Below are 24,519 nucleotides of genomic sequence, written 5' to 3'. Positions count from 1 at the left end.
AGTACCAGCAGACAGCGCGTGCTCCCTCTGCAGGGCCACCCGGGAAGAGAGGCAGACAGTCGGAGCGACCGCCCCCACGGGCCGTGTCTAACCTGGACCTGTGGATAGCCACCTTGAACATGCCCAGGAGCAGGCCCACGAGGACGTCCACCGACCTGCCCGCACCCCCCCACCCCCGGCTCCCCATCACCGGGCGGCCAAAGATCAGGAGCTTGGGGACTGAAGTGCAGCCAGAACTTGAGGAGCAGCCCCCTTAAATAGTGGAAGAGGGGCTGCAGCCTCCCACACCCTGTGAATAAATGAAACACGGACTCATCCAGGCCGCAGAGATTGCAGGCGGCCTGAGAGTCCGTGAAATGGGGTAAACGCCCGTTGGTCGCGACTGCTCCATGCAACATTCTCCACCCCAGATCCCCAATGGCACACGGGCTCTGTGATGTCATAGAATTACATAGAATGTATGGCACAGAAACAGGCCATTCGGCCCAACGGGTCTATGCCGGCATTTATGCTCTACACCAGCCTCCTCCCACCCTTCTTCATCGAACCCCATCATCTTATCCTTCTATTCCTTTCTCCCTCATGTGTTTATCCAGCTTCCCCTTAAATGCATCTATTCTATTCACCTCAACTACTCCATGTGGGAGCGAGTTCCACATTCTCACCACTCTCTGGGTAAAGAAGTTTCTCCTGAATTCCTTATTGGATTTATTGGCAACTATCTTATATTTATGGCCTCTGGATTTTTTTGTCTCCCCCCCTCTACAAGATATCACAACCATAGAAACAGATTATTTACCCACCTAAAGCGATTAAAGGTGATGACATCAGCCAGAGTAGAGGACTGTGCTGTACACTTAAAACCTCAAAATTGAGTGTCAGTGTTGGGGCAGGAAGCACTTTCGAACTTAGGGCTGCACTCAGCACAAAGTACTCCCGGGTATAAGGTGTTTTTGTGGGGAGGGGGGAAAGAATCAAGATCCATCCAGGGAACAAGCTCAGTGCTACTTCGGTCTGCAGGGACAGGGAAGTGACTTGCAGAGGGGGAGGGGGAGGGGGCGCGGGCACGTGGGGCGCGCGCCCGTCTCCATGGCAGCGGCTACACAGAAAAAACGGATACAATCTCACAATGAAAAGCAGAGGTGCAAAAAAATTGATACAGAGATAAGATACAGAGTGAGATAAGATACAGAGTGAGATAAGATACAGAGTGAGATAAGATACAGAGAGAGAGATAAGATACAGAGAGAGAGATAAGATACACTTAGAAACTAATAGCAAACTAACTGGCAACATTGAAAAGTAGTCAAGTCGGGGCAAGGACCTTTTCTGCAAGTCGTCGAACCAATTGATTAATTAAACCGTCGGTGGGAACAAGATAGAAAGAGAAACAAAAAGGCTCGAAAAAAAATGTAAATGTATAAAAGTACTTTTGTTAAACCCGCCGTCGTCCGATCTCGTTTGCTTGTAAAGCAAAGTTTGGATCGATTTTTTTTTTTGTTGACTGAAGAAGTGGACGTTTTATTATTATTATTATTATTATTATTCCCCCCCCCCTCCAGCCGCTTTCAATAACATTTGTCCTTTTTCTGATCAGAGGGAATCTATCTGTCCGGGTCCCGCTCCCCTCACCGGGTGTCTCTGAGAGGAGATGTACGACCGAGCACCGCGGGAGACCATCTTCGCCTTCGCTCAGGGGAGCACAGGGCCCAATGTGGGACCGGCTTCCTACAATGCGAGCAACAGCAGGCAATATGGTATTTGTAAAGAAGAAGGTGAGGACTATATATATGTATATATATTTTAGAGTGGCCTTCTTATCACATAAGACTGTCGCAAGTTAAAACTGACAAATGGAAGAGTTTGGTAAGTGTGTAATATTTAATATCAGTCACACAAACATCGGTATTTAGGAATGTGTTTCAAGGCATAAAACTTACAGAGGATTTTATAAATTAAAAAAAATGCAAATACTGGAAATTGGAAATGAAAACAGAAAATGCTGGATGTTAATGCTCTGGGTGTCAGAACTTATAATGTATTGATAAGGGTGTATCTACCCAAAAGGGTTAACTTGCCTTTCTTTACAGATGATGACTGAGCTGCTGTGCATTTCCAGCACTTCTTGTTTTTATTTTCATTTTAGAGGATACAATATAGTGTATTTGTAAAACATGTAGTATGTATTCAGATGAAAAGGGTGAATTTAAGAGAGTATTTTTGGGTGTTATGGTCCACAGAGAATCAATTGAAATTGCTTTGTTTTTTGTATCAGTGAGATGGAAATAGATGTTTATTTCCCTGCACTAAAGTGATTAAAAAATGTGCAGACTACCAGGCAGAGCACTTGGGGGTCGAGCTTCTGCTCGTTTACGCCAGTTTTACCAGCGCAACCCGGATGGAATCGGCTCAACCAGCGCAAAAGATCGCGGAATTTTAAACGTAAGTGAGTTACGCCCAGAACCCACTTACTTTCGGGTTTTCCGCGATCTTTTACGCTGGTTCAAGATTCAGTTCGTCCCGGGATCGGGCCACGCCCCCAGGTCGACACTGCGAGATTCCGCCAATTGCGCTGGCTCGGGAAGCTCTTCAAATTGAGCTCATTTTCATAGGCGCACGGGCACTAGTCGGCACGTTTCAACAGTTTTTAACCTGTCAAAAAATATTTAATTTATTAAGAAACTGATCAGTGTTCACCAATGAAACTATTAAATGGTTCAGTTTAGTTTTTTAAAGACATTTTCAGTGATTTTAAATCAGGTTACTCACAGGCGGAGGACTGGACACTTATTAAAAATGCTTATTTTTGCTGATAAACCCATTTTCAGCACCATTAATAAAATTGCTCAGGTCACCACTCTTAAACACATCAAGGAATACTTTTTAATGGAAAGAAAAGAAAGAAACAATTACGTTCTATTACGCTGCCCGATTGCGCTGGTTCACGGAAGAGTTTACGTTTGTGGATTATGCAAATTCATTTTAGCGGAAACTTGAACTGTAACCCAACTGGCGCAATTTCGGGCGCAATTTCCCGATTGCGCCCAAAGCAGAAACTCTACCGCAGTATATTTTAAACTTACATTGTTGCTGATCAAGAACTATAGACATTTACAGCACAGAGGGAGGCCATTTGGCCCATCATGTCTGTGCCAGCTCTGTTTACCAGAGCAATCCAAAACTAATCCCACTGTTGCACTCTTCGTTGGCCTGTGTCTTCCTCTGCTTCAAATATTTATTCAGTTCTCCCTTAAAGATGCAATGGTCTCTGCCTCAACATATCCCAGTGGCAAAGCGTTGCATACTCTAAAGAACCCTCTGTGTAAAGGCATTTCTTCTACCCTCTCTGATCACTCTCTTAGTGACCAATTTTAAATTCTCTTTACCAGAGGAAATAGTTTTTCTCTACTCACTATCAAAACCCATGATAATGTGAAAAGTCTCTGTTAACTCTCATCTTAGACCTCTTTGCTCCAGTGGAAATAGTCCCGGTATCTCAAGTCTCTCCTCTGGCATCATCCTGCTGAATCTGCATCATATACTATTGCTTTAATGTCCTTTTTATAATAGGGCACCCAAAACTGCAGACAGTTTATTCTGACTGTGGTCTAACCAGGGGTGCTCTCGCAATGTCCTGCTCAACATCCCTCCCTCAACCAACATCACTAAAACAGATTATCTAGTCATCTATCTCATTGCTGCAAGTGGGATCTTGCTGTGCTCAAATTGGCTGCTGTGTTTGCCTATATTTTGTAAACAATTTTACAACACCAAGTTATAGTCCAGCAATTTTATTTTAAATTCACAAGCTTTCGGAGGCTTCCTCCTTCCTCAGGTGAACGAAACGAATTTCATTTCGTTCACCTGAGGAAGGAGGAAGCCTCCGAAAGCTTGTGAATTTAAAATAAAATTGCTGGACTATAACTTGGTGTTGTAAAATTGTTTACAATTGTCAACCCCAGTCCATCACCGGCATCTCCACATCATGCCTATATTTTAACAGTGACTACACTTCAAAAGTAATTCATTGGCTGTGAAGCACTTTGGGACATCCTAAGGATGTGAAAGGTGCTATATAAACGTGAGTTCTTCATTTTTTTCTTTCCTACTGCATGTTTCCCTCTTTCTACACCCTAATATAGATGGCAAAGACTTGAACCATCTTGTCACCACACTTTCCCCAAGCCCTTCTGCCTTGTTTCACCCTTCCCCACTTTCAAAAGCCTCCTTTATCACCGACCTGTTTTACTGCATCTTTGCCCACCTTGCTCAGTCCCCCCCCCCCCACCTACTCCTGTTTGGGTCTCAAACTGGAAATCACCTTGGGGTGTTTTTGCCACATTAAAGGCACTGTACATATCTAAGTTCCAACAATTGCAAAGGTTGTGAATCAAGTTTGTGTCGGCTGCTTTTGGTCTATAGAGGTTTTGGTTCCTTCTAAGCATCACCGTATTGGAGCTGCATCGCGGCTAGAGAGAGTCATTGAAATAGGCCACCTGCTAATCTGGTGAGTTGACATCAGTGCACTGCTGCCCTTACTCAGAATCATATGGTGGTTGCTGCTGCACTCTGTTGCATTCTGCTTTGGTGAACCTATCGAAGGCACTTTGGGTGAGCTCTGATTAGACTGCATCTGGATCACTGCATTCAGTTCTGGGCACCGCACCTCAGGGAGGATGTGTTGGCCTTGGAGGGGGTGCAGCGCAGATTTACCAGAACGATACCGGGGCTTAGACGGTTAAGTTACGAGGACGGGTTGCGTAGACTGGGCTTGTATTCCCTCGAGTAGAGAAGATTAAGGGGTGATCTGATCGAGGTGTTTAAGATGTTAAAAGGATTTGATAGCATAGATACAGAGAAACTATTTCCTCTGGTGGGGGGCGTCTAGATCAAGGGGGCATAACCTTAAAATTAGAGCTAGGCCGTTCAGGGGTGATGTCAGGAAGCACTTCTTCACACAAAGAAATCTGGAACTCTCTTTCCCCCAAAAAGCTGTTGAGGCTGGGGGTCAATTGAAAATTTAAAAACTGAGATTGATAGATTTTTGTTAGGCGAGGGTATTAAGGGATATGGAACCAAGGCAGGTAAACAGGTCACTCATGATCTACTTGAATAGCAGAACAGGCTTGAGGGGCTGAATGGCCTACTCTTGTTCCCATCGGTGCAGGCAACAGAGGACCATTAACTGCAATATTTATTTTGGCAAAAAGTGTCTCTGGCCAATGTGACTCTTTATCAATTATCAATCTCTATGAGCACACTTCAGTCTCTGATCTGGGCCAGGAATCGATTTAACTACAGGCAATTAAAACTTGCCACATATAAGTGGGTTAATTCTCGTAAATCCTGCTCAACCAGTTGAGTGCAAGACTTTGCAATATAATAAGAGCTCACTAGGAAAACTTAAAGGGGTAAGAAAGATTGTGCATTTCTTGTAGCCCTTTCACAACCTCAGGATGACGTCCCAAATCGCTTTACAGCCAATGAAGTACTTTTGAAGTGTAGTCATTGTTGTAATGTAGGAAACGCGGCAGCCAATTTATGCACAGCAAGGTCCCACAAACAGCAATGAAATAAATGACCAGATAATCTGTTTTAGTGCTGTCTCCCTCTCCGATCACCCCGTCTTCATCCTGATCTTCCCCTCTCTCTCCCCCCCCCCGATCTTCCCCTCTCTCACCCCCCCGATCTTCCCCTCTCTCACCCCCCCGATCTTCCCCTCTCTCACCCCCCGATCTTCCCCTCTCACCCCCCCCGATCTTCCCCTCTCTCACCCCCCCCGATCTTCCCCTCTCTCACCCCCCCACATCTTCCCCTCTCTCACCCCCCCCCGATCTTCCCCTCTCTCACCCCCCCCCCCGATCTTCCCCTCTCTCACCCCCCCCCCCCGATCTTCCCCTCTCTCACCCCCCCCCCCGATCTTCCCCTCTCTCACCCCCCCCCGGATCTTCCCCTCTCTCACCCCCCCCCGATCTTCCCCTCTCTCACCCCCCCCCCCGATCTTCCCCTCTCTCACCCCCCCCCCCGATCTTCCACTCTCTCACCCCCCCCCCGATCTTCCCCTCTCTCACCCCCCCCGATCTTCCCCTCTCTCACCCCCCCCCCCCGATCTTCCCCTCTCTCACCCCCCCCACCCCGATCTTCCGTTCCTGTGCCGGATGACGTCTTGCTTTCTCTCTTTCTCCCCCCCCCCCCCCCCCCCCGCCTCACATTGCGGCTCCCGACAGCAGCCTCCCGTCAATCAATCAGGCTGTCTGCCGGGCTCAAAACCCCGAGAGCACGTTACGATCAATTACGATGTGATCGCGTCGAAAACGGTAAGTTTTGTTATTCGGGTTTGCCACGAGCACCTTCACCCCCTCCACCTCCCCCCCCCCCCCCCCCTCCACCTCCCCCCCCCCCCCCCCCCCCACCTGCTGCTGCCAACCCACCACCATTTCAAAATTGAGTCCTTAGTATGTGTTGTGCCCATTTTTTCAGGTGTAAAACAGGCGCAGATCATACCAACCTGTGCCGGCATTGGTCCCACTGTTGAACTTGTGGGGAGCGTCCCTTGAATATGTAAATTAGGGGCCTAACGCTTGTTGAGGACACCTTGGAGAAATTAGTTTCCACTGGGCTCGCTCGGGATACTTCAAAAGCCCCCACGGCCAGCAATCATAAGTAAGTATGGAAAACATTTTAAAAAAACCTCTTCCTGTGCAGCCAAGAGGAGCAGGAGTGCTCCCTCGATTCCACAGGTGTTGGGATTGCCCCCACCCATCTCCCCCCGGGACTCACCTGAGCCCAGGTAACCCGAAAAAGGTTTCTCCGATGGGGCGAGCTGCCTGTGGAGGCGCGTTAATATTGTTTGGGGATTAAGTGGGGCAGTGTGTCAGCACACCACCCGTTCAAGCTTGGGATCTGGCCTTAACTTCAGCTCGCAAGATGACAAAATAAATACAGATGAGGAAGACGCATCTTCGATCGTCCGTCCGCGTCACCTGCACTCCAAACATCATGGAATCCAACTGTTCCTTAAATGATTCCATGGTTTTTTGCCTCTTCTATGTGTTGAACACTTATTGTGTGAAGGATTTGTTGGCATCTGTTCGAAACTTGCTTTTTACCTGTTTGTTTGTGTCCCCTTATCCTACTCTCATGATTTATTGATCTGGATGTATCTTTTCCACATTGTTTACTGTTTTAGAAACCTCTAAAGGATCACTTCTCAGTCACTTCCTTTCAACCACAACAACAACTTGCATTTATATAGCGCCTTTAACGTAGTGAAACATTCCAAGGCGCTTCGCAGGAACGATTATCAAACAAAATTTTGACACCGAGCCCCATAAGCAGACACTGGGACCGGGTGACCAAAACCTTGGTCAAAGAGGTAGGTTTTAAGGAGCGTCTTAAAGGAGGAGAGAGAGGCAGAGAGCTTTAGGGAGGGAATTCCAGAGCTTAGGGCCTAGGCAGCTGAAGGCACGGCCGCCAATGGTGGAGCGAAGAAAACCCCAGTTTATATACCACAGGAGGAGGCCATTTGGGCCATTGTGTCTGTGTCAAACTTTTGCTAGAGCATTCCAAAAGTAATCCCACTATCTCATACTCTCCCTCTAGCCCTGCACTTCCTCTGCTTCAGGTGTTTACCTACTTTTCCCTTAAAAATTGCAGTGGCCTCTGCTATTTTCCCATAGCACCAAACTATTTAGGAGTAGTAATGGGCAACATTTTTTTTACTGCTGTGCGTAACCAGCGAAAAGCATTGTGACACTCGAGGAAGAGCAAAGACTGATTCCAAGCCAGCACTCCACCTACTGGAGAAACTGGTATTGCGGCAAAAGTTGACAAAACCACAACTTAGCCTCACGTACAGAAAGACCGAATCCAACCTCGTTATTTTATGTAATCTTTATGCGATTTATTAAGAAGATACATTGACGAGTCGGCCTTGAGAGAAGGAAACTGGGAAGAGGAAAAGGCCTTCCATTTATTGTGCGGTCAACATAAAGTCAGCCTGTAAAATATGTAGATTGAAGAGGGTTCAGTTAAAATAAACAAGCATGTATGAGTGGACCAGCTATGGCATTTACTGTGGTGGTTCACCCATTGCTGTGATGTTCCACAATTTTTTTTATTCCTGAACACCTGTTCCACACATTTCTCTCCCCCAAAAAATCTGTTGAGGCTGGGGGTCAATTGAAAATTTCAAAGCTGAGATTGATAGATTTTTGTTAGGCAAGGGTATTAAGGGTTACGGAACCAAGGCGGGTAGATGGAGTTAAGATACAGATCAGCCATGATCTAATTGAATGGCGGAACAGGCTCGAGGGGGTTCCTATGGTTCTGTGCTCCTGTGTTTCCATGTTCCTACAGTTCTGTTCCTGAACGTCTGTTCAACACTCCTTTTATTCCTGAAGGCTTGCTCTGCACTATCTTTGTTCCCAAGTGACTATTGCACATTGCCTTTTTATCCCCTCAAGCCGAAATAATTGCATACGTTGCACATGGAACCTATTATAAAACGAAGCAAGTGTATAGTACACCAAAGTATATGAAAGATTTATTCTAATTCTGCAATTAAATAAAGGCTTTTTTTCCAGAATTGGACTGTATATAATTTTACTGTACATAGTATGTAAGGACAGTATTATATATATTACATTATACTAAAAGATAAATAAGCATTAGGTACAAAAAATATATTTATGTATTCAGCACACATGATATTAATGTGGAGTGCAATAGAAAGGAGTACAGTACTTTTAATGTGTAGGGTGACACTAGTGCACTTGAATCAAGTTTATGATATGCAAATTTAGACTCCAGTCCTGAGGCAAAAGTCCCTGCTGTCCAACAGTGACTTGGTAAGGACTTACTGCTTGGTTGCAAATTAACATGCAAAAGAGAAGGATAAATTACGTGAATAGTTGTGCAGTAAATTTGGTTTATTGTCCGGGATTTACTGACCCACTGGGCTGTTGACCAGAGGATTCTGCTGGTCATTGTTATTGATTGAGCTTACTCACGATGGCTCTCCACTCCTTGACCACTTGTACTCTTGTGATATCGCAGTCCTTGGGTCGTGGAAATGAATATTTGGGTAAAAACCTGTGCTGCTCTGCGACGTTGGTAGAATTCTGCACCACTCTGCTCTGGCTTAACCTGGAGCCTTGTGTGGCTCGGTGCCAAATTTTGTTTTACTGGGACGTTTTACTACGTTAAAGGTGCTACATAAATGCAAGCTGTTGTTGTTAAGCTTACTTTTTGGATTTCAAAAGTCCAACAGGTGCTCAGGGTTTATGATTGTGAAGTTGTAACATTTGGATTTGATTGGCCAAAGTAGATCCAGGCCAAAAATTGATTGGGCAGTTTATAGATATTTCCGTAGAGTGCAGATGGGAGACTGGATTTACAGAGCCAGTGCTGGATAGATTTGTTACAGTCATGAAGAGCCGGTGAGAACTTGTGATTTTGAGAGTGCGTGCTCATGACCGTCTCAAAATTCCATGCAGTTATAGGTGTCGAGTGGTCAGGAGCCACTGATAGCTCCCCTGCCCTGGCGGGAACCAACACCTCACCTCCATCCAGGACACCCGGTGCAGCATCTGAGAATTGGAGGAACCTCGGGGCAGCTGCTTCTAGCATTTTTCACGCCTGTACAGCAATTGATTGTAAAGCGCACCTCCCCTTTAAGAGGTGCAGGCTGCCTTTAAATAGCGTCACTGATGCCCAGTATTCCCGCTCTCCATTAGGCGAGCTGTCGGTGAACAGCATGAGGATCCTCGGCAGCCTTCCTATTCCGTGCTAATTAGGCACGGGGGACCAATTTCTCAACTGAATGGGCCCAAAACGGGTGCAGGCCAATCTCATCTCCCCCATTGTGTGTCTGTATCTTATCCCTCACCAATCACCCCTACGTTGAATGCTAGTCTTCCAATGCCTCAAATTTAAAATTCTCATTCTCAAGTTTGAATTCCCCCCATGGCCTGTCACACTCAGGGCAGGGAGTGTAATCTCCTCCACTCCCTGCCCTGAACTCTCCGTGCCTCTAACTCTAGCCTTTTGTGCATCTTGCGCACCCTTCTTTGGTTTGATGTCCATTTTTTTTCTCTGTTAATCACCTTATACTGTTTTGACACCAGCTGTGGCTCAGTGTTAGCACTCTCACCTCTGAGTCAGAAGGTTTTGGTTTCAAGTCCCACTACCAGCAACTTGAGCACAAAATCTCGGCTGACACACCCAGTGCAGTTCTGAGGGAGTGCTGCACTGTTAGAGGTGCCGCCTTTCGGATGAGACATTAAACCGAGGCCCCGTCTGCCCTTTTGGCACTTTTCCGAAGAAGAGCAGGGGAGTTATCCCCGGTGTCCTGGGCCAATATTTATCCTTCATTCAACAGATTAACAGATTATCTGGTGATTATCACATTGCTGTTTGTGGGACTTGCTGTGCGCAAATTGGCTGCCTCATTTCCTACATTACAACAGTGACTACACTTCAAAAGTACTTTCATTGGCTGTAAAGCGCTTTGGGACGTCCTGAGGTCGTGAAAGGCGCTATATAAATGCATGTTCTTGTTGTGGTAGCCCAAGTTCATAGACCCGCACGTCCTTCGAGCACAGCCCTCTGCTGGGAGTGCAGAATCGCTGAATTTATCCTTTAAAACCTGTCACATAATGTGCCTGTTTACCTACAAACTCTCCCCCAGGTCCAATCTGTTGATGGGCAACTACAGACGGGCAATAGATTTTAATGGTCAGTAGTATCCGTTTGAAGCTTTTGCTAGATTTTGAGAAGGGACTGCACAGTAATTTATTAACCCTCGTGTTTTGCATAACATTTTAATACAGATTCATAAATAATTTATGGTTTAAAAAAAATACCAGTAAAATGAGTTCCTCTCATTGCAGATGGATATGCACCCTTTCTATCTTTGACAAACCGTGAGTCTATATTCAGTGCTCCAGGTACCCTGTTGGCTCCCGGTCCACAGCACTATGACGTTAGTCCAGTGCAGGTAAGATCGAGTTATTGCCAGATCAATGCAACAGAATAAGCTTGCCTTATTAATACAACGAATAACTCTAAATGATTACACGACAAACCCTGTCATTAGTACGGTACACACATTGCCACTTTTTGTGCCAACTACGTGCAATGCCTTTGTACTTGCCGTTGCGGATTGTGGATCGTTAAAGTCGACGATCTGATGTGACACCTCGCAAAGAATCCTGCGAATTTTTGCGCTTAGCAAGACTAGCTGCCCGAGTACTGCAGTTTTGCGTAAACATTTCTAGAGACAGAGTAAATATATATTTTTAATGCATTTGAGCGATGCTGAGTCACTACTCCTATGGATTATTAATGCTGAAAGTCTCTGTGAAATGATCACCTATGAATAAATATAGAGGATGTGTAAATGATAAAAAAAAAACCATATTTCACTGATTAACTCTCATTGCTTGTCTATGGGGTGGTGGGGGGTTCTTTTCATGGAAATATTCAAAGATCCACATTGGACCATTCCGCCATCTTGACTTGTTTTTATAATATTTGTGTTTCTGTCCTTTTAGAATAAAATTAGTCATGTTCAAGAGTCCTGCCAGTGAAAATGGGCATTGGCGGCCTGATGGTCATTGTACCGCGCGCATGAGTTCAAATCCCAGCAAGTTGCGATGATTGAATTCAATAAAATCTGGTAAATAGTGGGTTAGCTCGAGAAAGTGACCTTGAAAGCTGCCAGATTGTCGTTAAAAAAAAAATAAAAAAATCCCCAACCGTTTGACGAATATCCATTCAGGGAAGGGAACCCGCCATCTCTACCTGGTCTGACCTACACGTGACTCCAGTCCCACAGCAGGTGGCTGACTCTTAATGCTCTCAGGGTAACTAAGGGGTGGCCAATAAGCATTGCCTTGCCAGCGTCGCTCACACCTGGAGAACAAATACATCAAAGAAAATTCTTTTGTGAACAATCGAAAGAGTTTAGTAACATTTTCTTTTTAAAACAAACGATTAGAGCCGTTATGCGATGGTTATATTCATTCCGGCAAAACAGCATTTACAGTTCAAAGAACGATCCGTGGGTCTAGCTCTGTGATGCCACGCAGAAAATGTCTCAGAGCAGTAGACTTTTGTGTTGTATTTAATCACGTTGGCTCTCCCTAAAACTGTACACCCCAAGAACAAAAGTATAAACAAATCACTGTTTTAAAGAATTACACTGAACAGCGTAATGATCCCATTGAGTGATTCGTCTGTATTTTAAAAAATTTTATGGTTTAATATGTAGATGAATTAAAGCAAATGTTGGCATTGGTGGCAATAAATGGCGATTCTGCTTCAGCTGCATAACCTGAGACCCATTGGTAATGATATAGGGCCGCACAGGTATTAGTCATCAGCATTTGAATGTTTAAGCTGTCGAACAAAATGAATCCACCACATGTTCTTTAAGATTTACCTGTGACAGCAATTTTCCTCTGCACTGTACGGCTTGCTCTTATAAAACGGCATAGTTTTGATCTTCATGCATACTCTCCAAAAATGACAATTTATTCTGTGATTGTTACGTTCTCGCCAGAGTGAAATTTTCTCGAATAAACTTAGAGCGGTGAAAATTGACAAATCGGTGCAACCCTGTCCCCCAACCTCTTTTGTAGATAACGTTTGGAGATATTTTTGAAAACAAGGGTATGGCATTTTCTACAGCATTGTTGTCCAAGCTAGGGGCTCCCCGGGGCCGCTTGCAGTCCGTGAGCTCTAGAAATCAGCCTACGAAACCCAGGCAACTCAGCCCTGTTCCTTTCTCGCTGATTGGTCCTGTTTGAATCTTGTGGCCCCCCGGAGGTTTGGGAAGGGCTGTTCCTCTTTGGCACCGTTGGCTCGTCGGTGCATAAATCCTAAACGAGAACGCCCGCATCGATTAGTACCGACTGTGAGATGCGCGCAAATTAATGGGAGCGAAGGATTTAAACCTTGTGGGGCATATATTCCTGGGTGGGCAAGTGTCGCCCGGAAGTGGCGCCTAGAGGCAAACTGGATTGGGTGAGGGTCACTCACGTGTAAATTAGCAGCCGGAAAATCAGGCAGGCTCCGCTACGGATGCGCGATCTTCTCTGCCTGATTTTCCTCTAGGCGCGGCACGCAGGCGATCGTTTATGCCCAAGCGTGATATGAAGCAAGTCTGCCTGTGTGCGTGGCGCCCCTGAGCACCATGCGAAGACCGAACCTCAGACCCTCCTGCTGTGTACAGTATCTGGAAGATGATTTTTTTTCAGAACCTTCCCAGCGCTGAAGATTGCAAAGTGAACTTAACAAATGGGTAAGAAATCAGAGCCAGAATGATTGGGGCTCAAAGGGTTAAATTATGAGGACGGGTTGCATAGACTCGGCTTGTATTCCCTCGAGCACAGAAGATTGAGGGATGTTCAAGATGATTAAAGGATTTGATAGGGTGGTTAGAGAGAAACTATTTCCTCTGGTGGGGGGAGTCCAGGACAAGGGGGCATAACTTTATAATTAGAGCTGGGCCGTTCAGGGGTGATGTCAGGAAGCACTTCTTCACACAAAGGGGAGTGGAAATCTGGAACTCTCTTCTCCAAAAAGCTGTTGAGGCTGGGGGTCAATTGAAAATTTCAAAACTGAGATTGATAGATTTTTGTTGATGATCGAATTGAATGGCGGAACAGGCTGGAGGGGCTGAATGGCCTCGCCCTGTTTCAATGTTCCATTGTTCTTCCCTAACATCCCTGAATGAACTTAAATTGCTCCCATGGGCCTCAAGTTGCCCACGAACTGCGCACTGCAACATTTTGCCTTTGTTAATCTGAGTTCAGTCTGACGCAAAGCAACAGTACACTCTGTGTTGTGAATTTCAGGAACACATTAAAGGAGGGCAGAGCATGAGGAACAAGGAGACCCGTTTCAAAGTGGTCGGAGCAGACATGCCAGGACCCGGATCATACGACGTGTACCCCTTGGACCTCGTCGAGAAAGCGGGTAAAGCAGCTAAAGAGCCACGGAAAGCGCAGAGCGTAGTGGTGAGCTCCGATCCCTTCTATTCGGTCGTTTAGGTTTTGTCTTCGCGCACTCTGAATTAAGATCCTTACTCAGTGGACGATCTGCAGCTGCCGCAGATAGCCAACATAAATTGAAACGGTGATGGTGATGATCGGGTACGCTGGCCTAAATCTCAAAATGGAATCGTAGGCATTTTTCAAAACAAAAAGAGTGTCCATTGACACCACTGTGTCAGCCAACGAGTCGGAGGCGGGGTGGGACTCACAGCAAACAGAGTCCGTTTACTCAGCAAACAGATTCTATTTCATAGCAAACAGAGGCTATTTTACAGCAGAGTCGATTTACTGAGCAAACAGCAAACAAGGTCTATTTAAACAGAGTCTCTATGAACTGCAGCAGAGTCCATTTAAATAGAGCCTTCTACGCACTACAGCAAGAAGAGTCTATTTACTCAGCAAACAGAGTCTATTTAAACAGAGCCTCTACGAACTACAGCAAACAGAACTCATGACTGACGCTTACAGCAGTGCAGTGCCCAGGTGTGATTGACTGGGCAATTACCCAATCATCTCCATTCTGGCCGGGACTTGTGGTGTCACTACATGTAGCCAAAAGAAAATGTTTGGGAAAAGGAGGGAAGTTTCGTAACTCTCAGAAGTACTCCAATTTTTCCCACCCGGGTTTCTGCTTGATTTCAGGTGGATCTGAGGCGGGCGCGTACGAGAAGTTGGTTGGGGAGCTGTTGCGCTGGCTCGCCCCCGCCCCCGCCCCCGATTGCGGTCCCTTGTATCAGCTGCGGCTCAGTGGGTCGCACTCTTGCCTCTGAGTCGGACGGTCGTGGGTTCAAGTCCCACTCCAGGGACACACTCGAGGCTGACCCTCCAGCGCGCAGTACTTGAGGGAGCGCTGCACTATCGGAGGTGCCATCTTTCCAATGAGATGTTAAACCGAGGCCCCGTCTACCCTCTCGGGTGGACCCCTGGCACTATTTCGGGGAAGAGCAGGGGAGTTCTCCCCAGTGTCCTGGCCAATAGTTATTCCCTCGACCAACATCACTAAAACAGATCATCTGGTCATTATCACATTGTTGTTTGTGGGATCTTGCTGTGCGCCAATTGGCTGCAGCATTTCTCTACATTACAACAGTGACTACGCTTCAAAAGTGCTTCATTGGCTGGAAAGCTCTTTGGGATGTCCTGAGGTCCTGAAAGGCGTCATATAAATCCAAGTCTTTTTTCTTGTACCTGCCACCAAAGTTGCCCATCATACCGGCACTAACAAGGTTGCCTGACCCAATGTACCTCTTCGTCATAGCACCGCCCCGAACGCACCTCCCCTGAACAGCAGTTTGAGAGCAAGCGGGAAATGGGGCGAGAGGTGAACGCTACATTCCCCAAAATTGCTACTGAGAAACCCTCCAGCACTGCTAGGCACCGCGAGCATTGGTGCCGCTAGTAATTTTCAGGCTTTAGGAAAATATGAGCGTGTGTTAAAAAAAAAAAATAGGAAAGTATGGAGCAACGTGTAATGGTTTCCTTATCTTTCTTTCGCAGGTCGCCGCGAGCTGTGCGTCCAGTGCCCCGTCAATCCCTTCGTCGAATCAGTCCCACGGTTACGAGGAAGGTGAAAGTGGAGCTCTCTCTAGGCACTCGCCACCTTCCAGAGATGGGTTGCTCGGCCCGGCATACTATAATCCACAATATGTAAGTAACCGCAACAAACGTCAATCGACCAAGCGTGCGTGGATTTCCCCGTGGGGTTGCTCACAGTGAGTTGGAGGGTGTGCTGTTTTTGGTGACTTGTGATTGTGAAGTCAATGGAAATAAAACATTTTGGAGAGATGTAAAACGGGCTGCCGATTCGCTATCGTCCATTTTACACTACTGTGCAAAGTCAAGATCTCCCCCCGATTAGTCTCTCAACTCCCATTAAACGGATCCTGGATAAAGTCTAGGATTTTTGCCATGCACTCACATAGCTTCCAGCCTTTTCTTGAGGGCTATATGAGGTCAAAATTAATGAGCGGATCTACCTTGATCCTTATAATATTCTGCAACCTCATTTAAATTCACAACTGTTCTGCATTCCTCACAGAAGCAAAATCCAGCCTGTTATTTCTTGATTACTCCGCATGCGATGGCAAGCTGCAACAACGGGAAGAAACCTCTCCAAAACCACTGATATCAGCAAGCTCAGGGTCACTGTCTCCCAGGGTTAGGGTCACTGTCTCCCAGGGTTAGGCTCACTGTCCATAGGGTTAGGGTCACTGTCTCCCAGGGTTAGGCTCACTGCCCATAGGGTTAGGGTCACTGCTCCCATGGTTGGGGTCACTGCTCCCGGGGTTGGGGTCACTGCTCCCGGGGTTGGGGTCACTGCTCCCGGGGTTGGGGTCACTGCTCCCGGGGTTGGGGTCACTGCTCCCGGGGTTGGGGTCACTGCCCCCCAGGGTTAGGGTCACTGCCTCCCAGGGTTAGGGTCACTGCCTCCCAGGGTTAGGGTCACTGCCCCCCAGGGTTAGGGTCACTGCCCCCCAGGGTTAGGGTCACTGCCCCCCAGGGTTAGGGTCACTGCCACCCAGGGTTAGGGTCACTGCCCCCCAGGGTTAGGGTCACTGCCCATCGGGTTAGGATCACTGTCTCCCAGGGTTAGGATCACTGTCTCCCAGGGTTAGGGTCACTGCCCATCGGGTTAGGATCACTGTCTCCCAGGGTTAGGATCACTGTCTCCCAGGGTTAGGATCACTGTCTCCCAGGGTTAGGGTCACTGTCTCCCAGGGTTAGGGTCACTGTCTCCCAGGGTTAGGGTCACTGTCTCCCAGGGCCCCCCAGGGTTAGGGTCACTGCCACCCAGGGTTAGGGTCACTGCCCCCCAGGGTTAGGGTCACTGCCCATCGGGTTAGGATCACTGTCTCCCAGGGTTAGGATCACTGTCTCCCAGGGTTAGGGTCACTGCCCATCGGGTTAGGATCACTGTCTCCCAGGGTTAGGATCACTGTCTCCCAGGGTTAGGGTCACTGTCTCCCAGGGTTAGGGTCACTGTCTCCCAGGGTTAGGGTCACTGTCTCCCAGGGTTAGGGTCACTGTCTCCCAGGGTTAGGATCACTGTCTCCCAGGGTTAGGGTCACTGCCCATCGGGTTAGGATCACTGTCTCCCAGGGTTAGGATCACTGTCTCCCACGGTTAGGGTCAACAACAACAACTTGCATTTATATAGCACCTTCAATGTAGTAAAAACATCCCAAGGCACTTCACAGTAGCGATTATCAGACAAAATCTGACACTGAGCCACATCAGGAGATATTTGGACAGATGACGAAAAGCTTGGTTTTAAGGAGCATCTTAAAAGAGGAGAGAGAACTAGAGATGCAGAGAGGTTTAGGGAGGGAATTCCAGAGCTCTGGGCCGAGGCAGAGCTCTCCTTTGCTTGCCTCAAATTGACTCTTTTTCACCAGGCCTCAGAGGGCAGCTCAAAGGCAAGTTGGCGGCTCTTGGCAATGTTCTCCAAGACCTTTGCTGTTCTCCCCTCTCCGAGAGCAGCTTTTAGAAATTCAACATGGATGCCACCTGTAGCTCATGTCTTCCATCAGCTCGGTAATGCAACTTCAGCATTTGAAAGAGAAAATGGTACATAATGTTGTTCCATGTTTTTAAGAGATCTCTGCGCTCCTCCAATTCTTGCCACTCGCGCATCTCCAATTTTCATCGCTCCATCATTGGCAGCTGTGCCTTCACTGCCTCGGCTCTAAGCTCTGGAATTCCCTCCGTAAACCTCTCCTCACCTCTCTCCTCCTTTTAAGACGCTCCTTAAAACCTACCTCTTTGACCAAGCTTTTGGTCACCTGTCCTAATATCTCCTTATGTGGCTCGGTGTCAAATTTTGTCTGATAATCACTCCTGTGAAGCGCCTTGGGACATTTTACTATGTTAAAGGTGCTGTATAAATGCAAGCTGTTGCTGTTGTTGTCGTGTTTGGACTCATGAAAGGAATAGCCTCTCTAAGGTTTAATATCTTAAAGATTTTCAAACCATATTGGCTTACTGGAGACTCGGTCAGAATTATTTTTATGAGCATCTTTCACTGGTGCCTGCTAGTCCGCTGAAGAAGGTTATGGAAATGAGAGCGTGTGCCCGAAATATTTTATACTTCTTATACTTTCAGCACTGTGATAGAACGACACAGCAAATCATAACCTTTCAAGCAACATACTTGTGTGGGAGACACCAGCTGTAAATTTGAAAAGGATTGTAGAACTGCAGGCCCAATCGCAGTAAAATGGCGACAGAATATTCCGTGCGTGGAAAGATTTTGTTACCTGTCCCTTTCTTATCTTTGGCTATTCAGCGGAGTGCATACAGGATTGATGTCATATGCTTAATCAAGCCTGGCTGTAAGAACAAAATAAAGAACGTACTTGCATTTATAGAGCACCTTTCACGACCTCAGGACGTCCCAAAGCGCTTTACAGCCAATTACGTTTTTTTTGAAGTGTAGCCACTGTTGCAAAGTGCACTAGCGTTGTGATATTTCCTGTCTTCCCCCCCCCCCCCCAACGCAGTGGGCACCCCATGTGTTCTTCAGTAAACAGTTTACTGTCCTCGGGGTTCATTGTTAGACCCGGGTTATGCCAACTCCGATTGGTAAAAAAGATAAAAGAAAGAACTTGCATTTCTATAGCGCCTTTCAAGACCTCGGGACGTCCCAAAGTGCTTTTGAACTGTAGTCACTGTTGTAATGTAGGAAACGCAGCAGCCAATTTGCACATGGCAAGCTCCCGCAAACACCAATGACCAGATAATCTGTTTTAAGTGATATTGGTTGAGGGATCAATATTGGTCAGGACACCGGGGAGAACTCCCTTGCTCTTCTTCGAAATAGTGCCATGGAATCTTTTACGTTCCACCTGAGAGGGCAGACGGGGCCCTCAGTTTAACGTCTCATCCGAACGCGGCACTTCCGACAGTGCAGAGCTCCCTCAGTACCAGCGCTGGGAGTGTCAGCCTAGATTTTGCGCTCAAGTCTCTGGAGTGGGGCTCGAACCCACGACCTTCTGACTTCAGAGGTAGAGAATAAAGGTCGCAGGTTTTGGTTTGCAGGAGACAGCTGCTTACAGAAGACGTTCACACGAGAGAAAGGGATTGGAGCAAGCCAGAAAAGGCGCGGGGCACCTGAGAAAGGAGAACTTTTGTTTTGCGTTGGTCTGGCCCCTCGCCTGTGGAAATTCCTTGTCGGAACAAATTTTGAAAATTGAAGGGAAAGGATGAAGACAGTTTGGTCCTAAATGGCCTTGGAGTGAAATTACAGTCCGAAGAATTCGATTTTAAAAAGGGTTTGATTCTATTTGGTTGATCTTTGAGATAATAAGTCAAACTCCATTGAACAGGATTAGGCCGTACATCATGGATTCTGCCAACACTAGGCTTCCCATCAGAGTATGAAGTTACCCTTGTGAGTAATGTATACTATAATGCTGTTTTGAGAAATGGGAACTTGCCCACTGTGGCTGTAGGGCTGGAAGAACCTGAATCATTCAGTGGAGATAAGTGGAATAAAAAACACCCATGAATGCTGGAAATCCAAACTACAAACAGAAAATGCTGGGAAAAGCATCACAGGTCAACCAGCATTGGAAAGGTAAATTCATGCTTCAGGTGTGACCCTTCATGAGAAATAATAACATCAGTTATACCAAGGTCTGTTATCATAATCTGGGTTAAATGGGGGCAATCTTTGATTTCTGTCCAAAATCCCCGTGTCCTAACTCGTACCAAGTCCCGTTCACCCATCACCCCTGTGCTCGCTGACCTACATTGGCTCCCGGCCCGGGAAAGCCTCGATTTTAAAATTCTCATTCTTGTTTTCAAATCCCTCCGTGGACTCGCCTCTTCTCTATCTCTGTAACCTCCTCCAGCCCTACAGTCCTCCGAGATCTCTGCGCTCCTCCTGTTATGGCCTCTTGCAGATCCCCAATTTTCATCGCTCCACCATTGGCGGCCGTGCCTTCAAGCCGCCTAGGCCCTAAGCTCTGGAATTCCCTCCCTAAACCTCTCCACCTCTCTACCTCTCTCTCCTCCTTTAAGATGCTCCTTCAAACCTATTTCCTTGACCAAGCTTTTGGTGACCAAACATCTCCTTATTTGGCTCAGTGTCAAATTTTGTCTGATTACGCTCCTGTGAAGCGGCTTTGGACATTTTACTACATTGAAGGCGCTATATAAATGCAGGTGTTTGTTGTTGTTGAGGTTGGCGGAGCTGGTTGTGGGACAGCGGGAAATCAGCCGGCTCGCGTGCTGAGCTGGCAGGTCGGACCTTGGATGGGGAGGGGAGGGCGAGGGAATCCAGGGGTGGGTGGGGTGGGGTGGGGAGGTGACCTCGCAGGCGCTGACAGCATGCTGAAGGTCTTTCTGTGGGCATAGAAGCAGCACTCCTGCTCCTCCTGGCCCCACAGAAATAAAAACGAACGGCCTGATTTTAACCACCCCCCCACCAAACCCGGCGGGAACGGTGTCGGGGAGAGGGGGGTTTTTAAGATACCAGAGGAGGGGTCGGGCCACATTTCTGATGATCCGACTAAGGGCCACACAGTCTTGAATCCGTAGTCTCGGCAGGCAGGAGCTGGACACGGAACGACCAAGTTTAGTTGATTTTTAAAAATCTTATTAAAGGTTCTTTGTCGGCCAGGAGGAGCAGGAATCACCCTTCTGGTGGCAGAAGTGGCTCGGTGGGTAGCACTCTTACCTCCGATGACAGAAGGTCGTGGGTTCAAGTCTCCCTCTAGAAACCTGAGCACAAAATCCAGGCTGGCGCACCCAGTACAGTACTGAGGGAGTGCTGCACTGTCGGAGGTGCCGTCTCCTCATTTAAGAAAGGACGTAATTGCTTTAGGGGCGGTTCAGAGAAGGTTCACTCGACTGATTCCTGGGATGAGGGGGTTATCTTATGTGGAAAGGTTGGACAAGTTGGGCCTCTGTCCATTGGCATTTAGAAGAATGAGAGGTGATCTTATTGAAACATATAAGATCCTGAGGGGTCTTGAAGGGGTAGATGCTGAGAGGATGTTTCCCCTTGTGGGAGAGACCAGGACTAGGGGCCACAGTTTAAAAATAAGGGGTCTCCCATTTAAGACGGAGATGAGGAGAAATTTTTTCTCTCGGAGGGTCGTGAGTCTGTGGAACTGCCTTCCCCAGAGAGAGGTGGAGGCAGGGTCATTGAATATTTTAAAGGCTGAGTTAGATAGATTCCTGATTAACAAGGGAGTCAAAGGTTATAGTAGGTAGACGGGAAAGTAGGGTTGAGGTCACAATCAAATCAGCCATGATCTCATCAAATGGCAGAGCAGGCTCGAGGGGCCGAATGGCCTACTCCCGCTCTTAATTCGTATGCTCGTATGTCTTTCAAATGAGATGCTAATCCGAGGCCCCATCTACCCTCTCGGGTGGATGTAAAAGATGTCATTTCTGCTATTTTGAAGACGAGCAGGGGAATTCTCCCTGGTGTCCTGGCCAATATTTATCCCTCAACCAACATCAGTTTTAAAAAAAAACATATCATCTGGTCATTGTCACATTGCTGTTTGTAGGATCTTGCTGCCCTTCCTTGGCTGCCGCGATTCCTCCATTACAGCAGTGACTACACTTCAGAAATATTTCATTGGCTGTAAAGGGCTGTGAGGTTGTGAAAAGTGCGATATACAGGAGGCAGCTATATATCTTGAGGGTGAAATGTCGGTTGAGGACAGGATCAGGCCCGGCCGTTGTTGCCCATCCTCCTCCCTTAGTTGAATAGCCGCTTTCGAGGCATGCACGTGAATAAAGGCCACTTTAGGTGAGATATTGGAGAGAGGGACCGGTGCTCGTGGGACTGTATCCCAGCAAGGAGAGGAGGGGGAAGAGAATAAAATCGGGCGACAATGTTGGTGCATTATAGATGTACCTCAGCAGATGGCAGTAGAGATATTCAAAGTAAAACTGTTCAGTGTGCTGAACGATGGCAATATAGGATTTAGATTAGGCATCAAACTGTGTCCGGTCTTCTGTAAACCAGATTAAAGCAGCAGTAACTCTTATTGTCTACTGTAGGCAGTCTGAATCCGAAGGCTACAGCACTGTTTGCTCAAGAGTCCTTGTTACTTGCGTTTGTTTCTGAGTAAAGGTTTTTCCCGTTAAGAACAAACTTGGATTTGTATAGCACCTTTCACAACCTCAGGACGTCCCAAAGTGCCTCACGCTAATGAAGTATTTTTTTTTGCAGTGTGGTCACTGCTGTAATGCAGAAAACACAGCAGCCGATTTGCGCACAGCAAGGTCCCACAAACAGCAACGTGATAATGACCAGATAATCTGTTTTAGTGATTTTGGTCAAAGGATAAATATTGGCCAGGGAGAACTCCCCTGCTCTTCTTCGGAATAGTGCCATGGAATCCTTTAGGTCCACCTGAGAGAGCAGATGGGGCCTCGGTTTAACGTCTCATCTGAAAGACAGCACCTCTGATAATGCAGCACTCCCCAAGTACTGCACTGGGAGTGTTAGCCTGGATTTTGTGCTCCCTGCATCCAGTCTGTCTAGCCCTGTCAGAATTTTATATGTTTATATGTCTCATTCTTCTAAACTCGAGTGAATACAGGCCGAGTCGACCCAATCTCTCCTCATACGACAGTCCTGCTATCCCAGGAATCAGTCTGGTGAACCTTCGCTGCACTCCCTCGATGGCAAGTATATCCTTTCTTAGGTAAGAAGACCAAAGACTCCAGGTGTGGTCTCCTCAAGGCCCTGTATAACTGTAGTAAGACATCCTTGCTGCTATACTCAAATCCTCTTGTAATGAAGGCCAACATACCATTTGCCTTCCTAACTGCTTGCTGCACCTGCATGTTTGCTTTCAGTGACTGGTGTACAAGGACACCCAGATCCCTTTGTACATCAACATTCCCCAATCTATCACCATTTAAATAATACTCTGCCTTTCTGTTTTTCCTTCCAAAGTCGATAACTTCACATTTATCCACATTATACTGCACCTGCCATGTATTTGCCCACTCACTCAACTTGTTTAAATCGCCTTGAAGCCTCTTTGCATCCTTCTCACAACTCATGATCTCACCTAGTTTTGTGTCATCAGCAAACTTGGAAATATTTCATTTGGTTCCTTCATCCAAATCATTGATATATATTGTGAATAGCTGGGGCCCAAGCACTGATCCCTGCGGTACCCCACTAGTCACCACCTGCCACCCCGAAAAAGATCCACTTATTCCTTTTTTTAAATTCATTCATGGGATGTGGGCGTTGTTGGCGAGGCCAGCATTTATTACCCATCCCTAATTGCCCCTGAGAAGGTGGTGGTGAGCCGCCTTCTTGAACTGCTGCAGTTCGTGCAGTGAAGATTCTCCCACAGTGCTGTTAGGAAGGGAGTTCCAGGATTTTGACCCAGCGACGATGAAGGAACGGCGATATATTTCCAAGTCAGGATGGTGTGTGACTTGGAGGGGAATGTGCAGGTGGTGTTGTTCCCATGTACCTGCTGCCCTTGTCCTTCTAGGTGGTAGAGGTCGTGGGTTTGGGAGGTGCTGTCGAAGAAGCCTTGGCGAGTTGCTGCAGTGCATCCTGTGGATGGTACACACTGCAGCCATGGTGCGCCGGTAGTGAAGGGAGTGAATGTTTCGGGTGGTGGATGGGGTGCCAATCAAGCGGGCTGCTTTGTCCTGGATGGTGTCGAGCTTCTTGAGTGTTGTTGGAGCTGCACTCATCCAAGCATGTGGAGAGTATTCCATCACACTCCTGACTTGTGCCTTGTAGATGGTGGAAAGGCTTTGGGGAGTCAGGAGGTGAGTCACTTGCCGCAGAATACCCAGCCTCTGACCTGCTCTTGTAGCCTCAGTATTTATATGGCTGGTCCAGTTAAGTTTCTGGTCAATGGTGACCCCCAGGATGTTGATGGTGGGGGATTCGGCGATGGTAATGCCGTTGAATGTCAAGGGGAGGTGGTTAGACTCTCTATTGTTGGAGATGGTCATTGCCTGGCACTTGTGTGGCGCAAATGTTACTTGCCACTTATCAGCCCAAGCCTGGATATTGTCCAGGTCTTGCTGCATGCGGGCACGGACTGCTTCGTTATCTGAGGGGTTGCGAATGGAACCGAACACTATGCAATCATCAGCGAACATTCCCATTTCTGACCTTATGATGGAGGGAAGGTCATTGATGAAGCAGCTGAAGATGGTTGGGCCTAGGACACTGCCCTGAGGAACTCCTGCAGCAATGTCCTGGGGCTGAGATGATTGGCCTCCAACAACCACTACCATCTTCCTTTGTGCTAGGTATGAGTCCAGCCACTGGAGAGTTTTCCCCCTGATTCCCATTGACTCCAATTTTACTCGGGCTCCTACTCCTACTCTCTATTTTCTGTCTGTTAACCAATTTTCAATCCATGCCAGTATATTACCCCCAATCCCATGTGCTTTAATTTTGCACACTAGCCTCTTATGTGGGACTTTATCAAAGGCCTCTGAAAATCCAAAT

The 24,519-nt window shown here is 47.1% G+C and overlaps 1 protein-coding gene across 1 annotated transcript in view; it reads left to right on the top strand.

The window, feature by feature from the left end:
• Nucleotides 1-1,112: 1,112 nt before the first annotated feature.
• The window catches only part of stpg2 (sperm-tail PG-rich repeat containing 2), a 295,396-nt gene continuing 271,989 nt past the window's right edge, over nt 1,113-24,519 (top strand). The window contains exons 1-5 of the mRNA XM_067994494.1: nt 1,113-1,412; nt 1,598-1,775; nt 10,893-10,999; nt 13,863-14,024; nt 15,558-15,707. Coding sequence (XP_067850595.1) covers nt 1,652-1,775; nt 10,893-10,999; nt 13,863-14,024; nt 15,558-15,707 — 543 coding nt within the window. The 5' untranslated portion in view covers nt 1,113-1,412; nt 1,598-1,651. The remainder of the gene's footprint in view (nt 1,413-1,597; nt 1,776-10,892; nt 11,000-13,862; nt 14,025-15,557; nt 15,708-24,519) is intronic.

This window comes from Heptranchias perlo, chromosome 1 (assembly GCF_035084215.1).
Source record: "Heptranchias perlo isolate sHepPer1 chromosome 1, sHepPer1.hap1, whole genome shotgun sequence".
NCBI classification, from domain to species: Eukaryota; Metazoa; Chordata; class Chondrichthyes; order Hexanchiformes; family Hexanchidae; genus Heptranchias; species Heptranchias perlo.
Note: the sequence above shows the minus strand (reverse complement) of the source record. Positions and strands in the feature narration are given on the sequence as shown.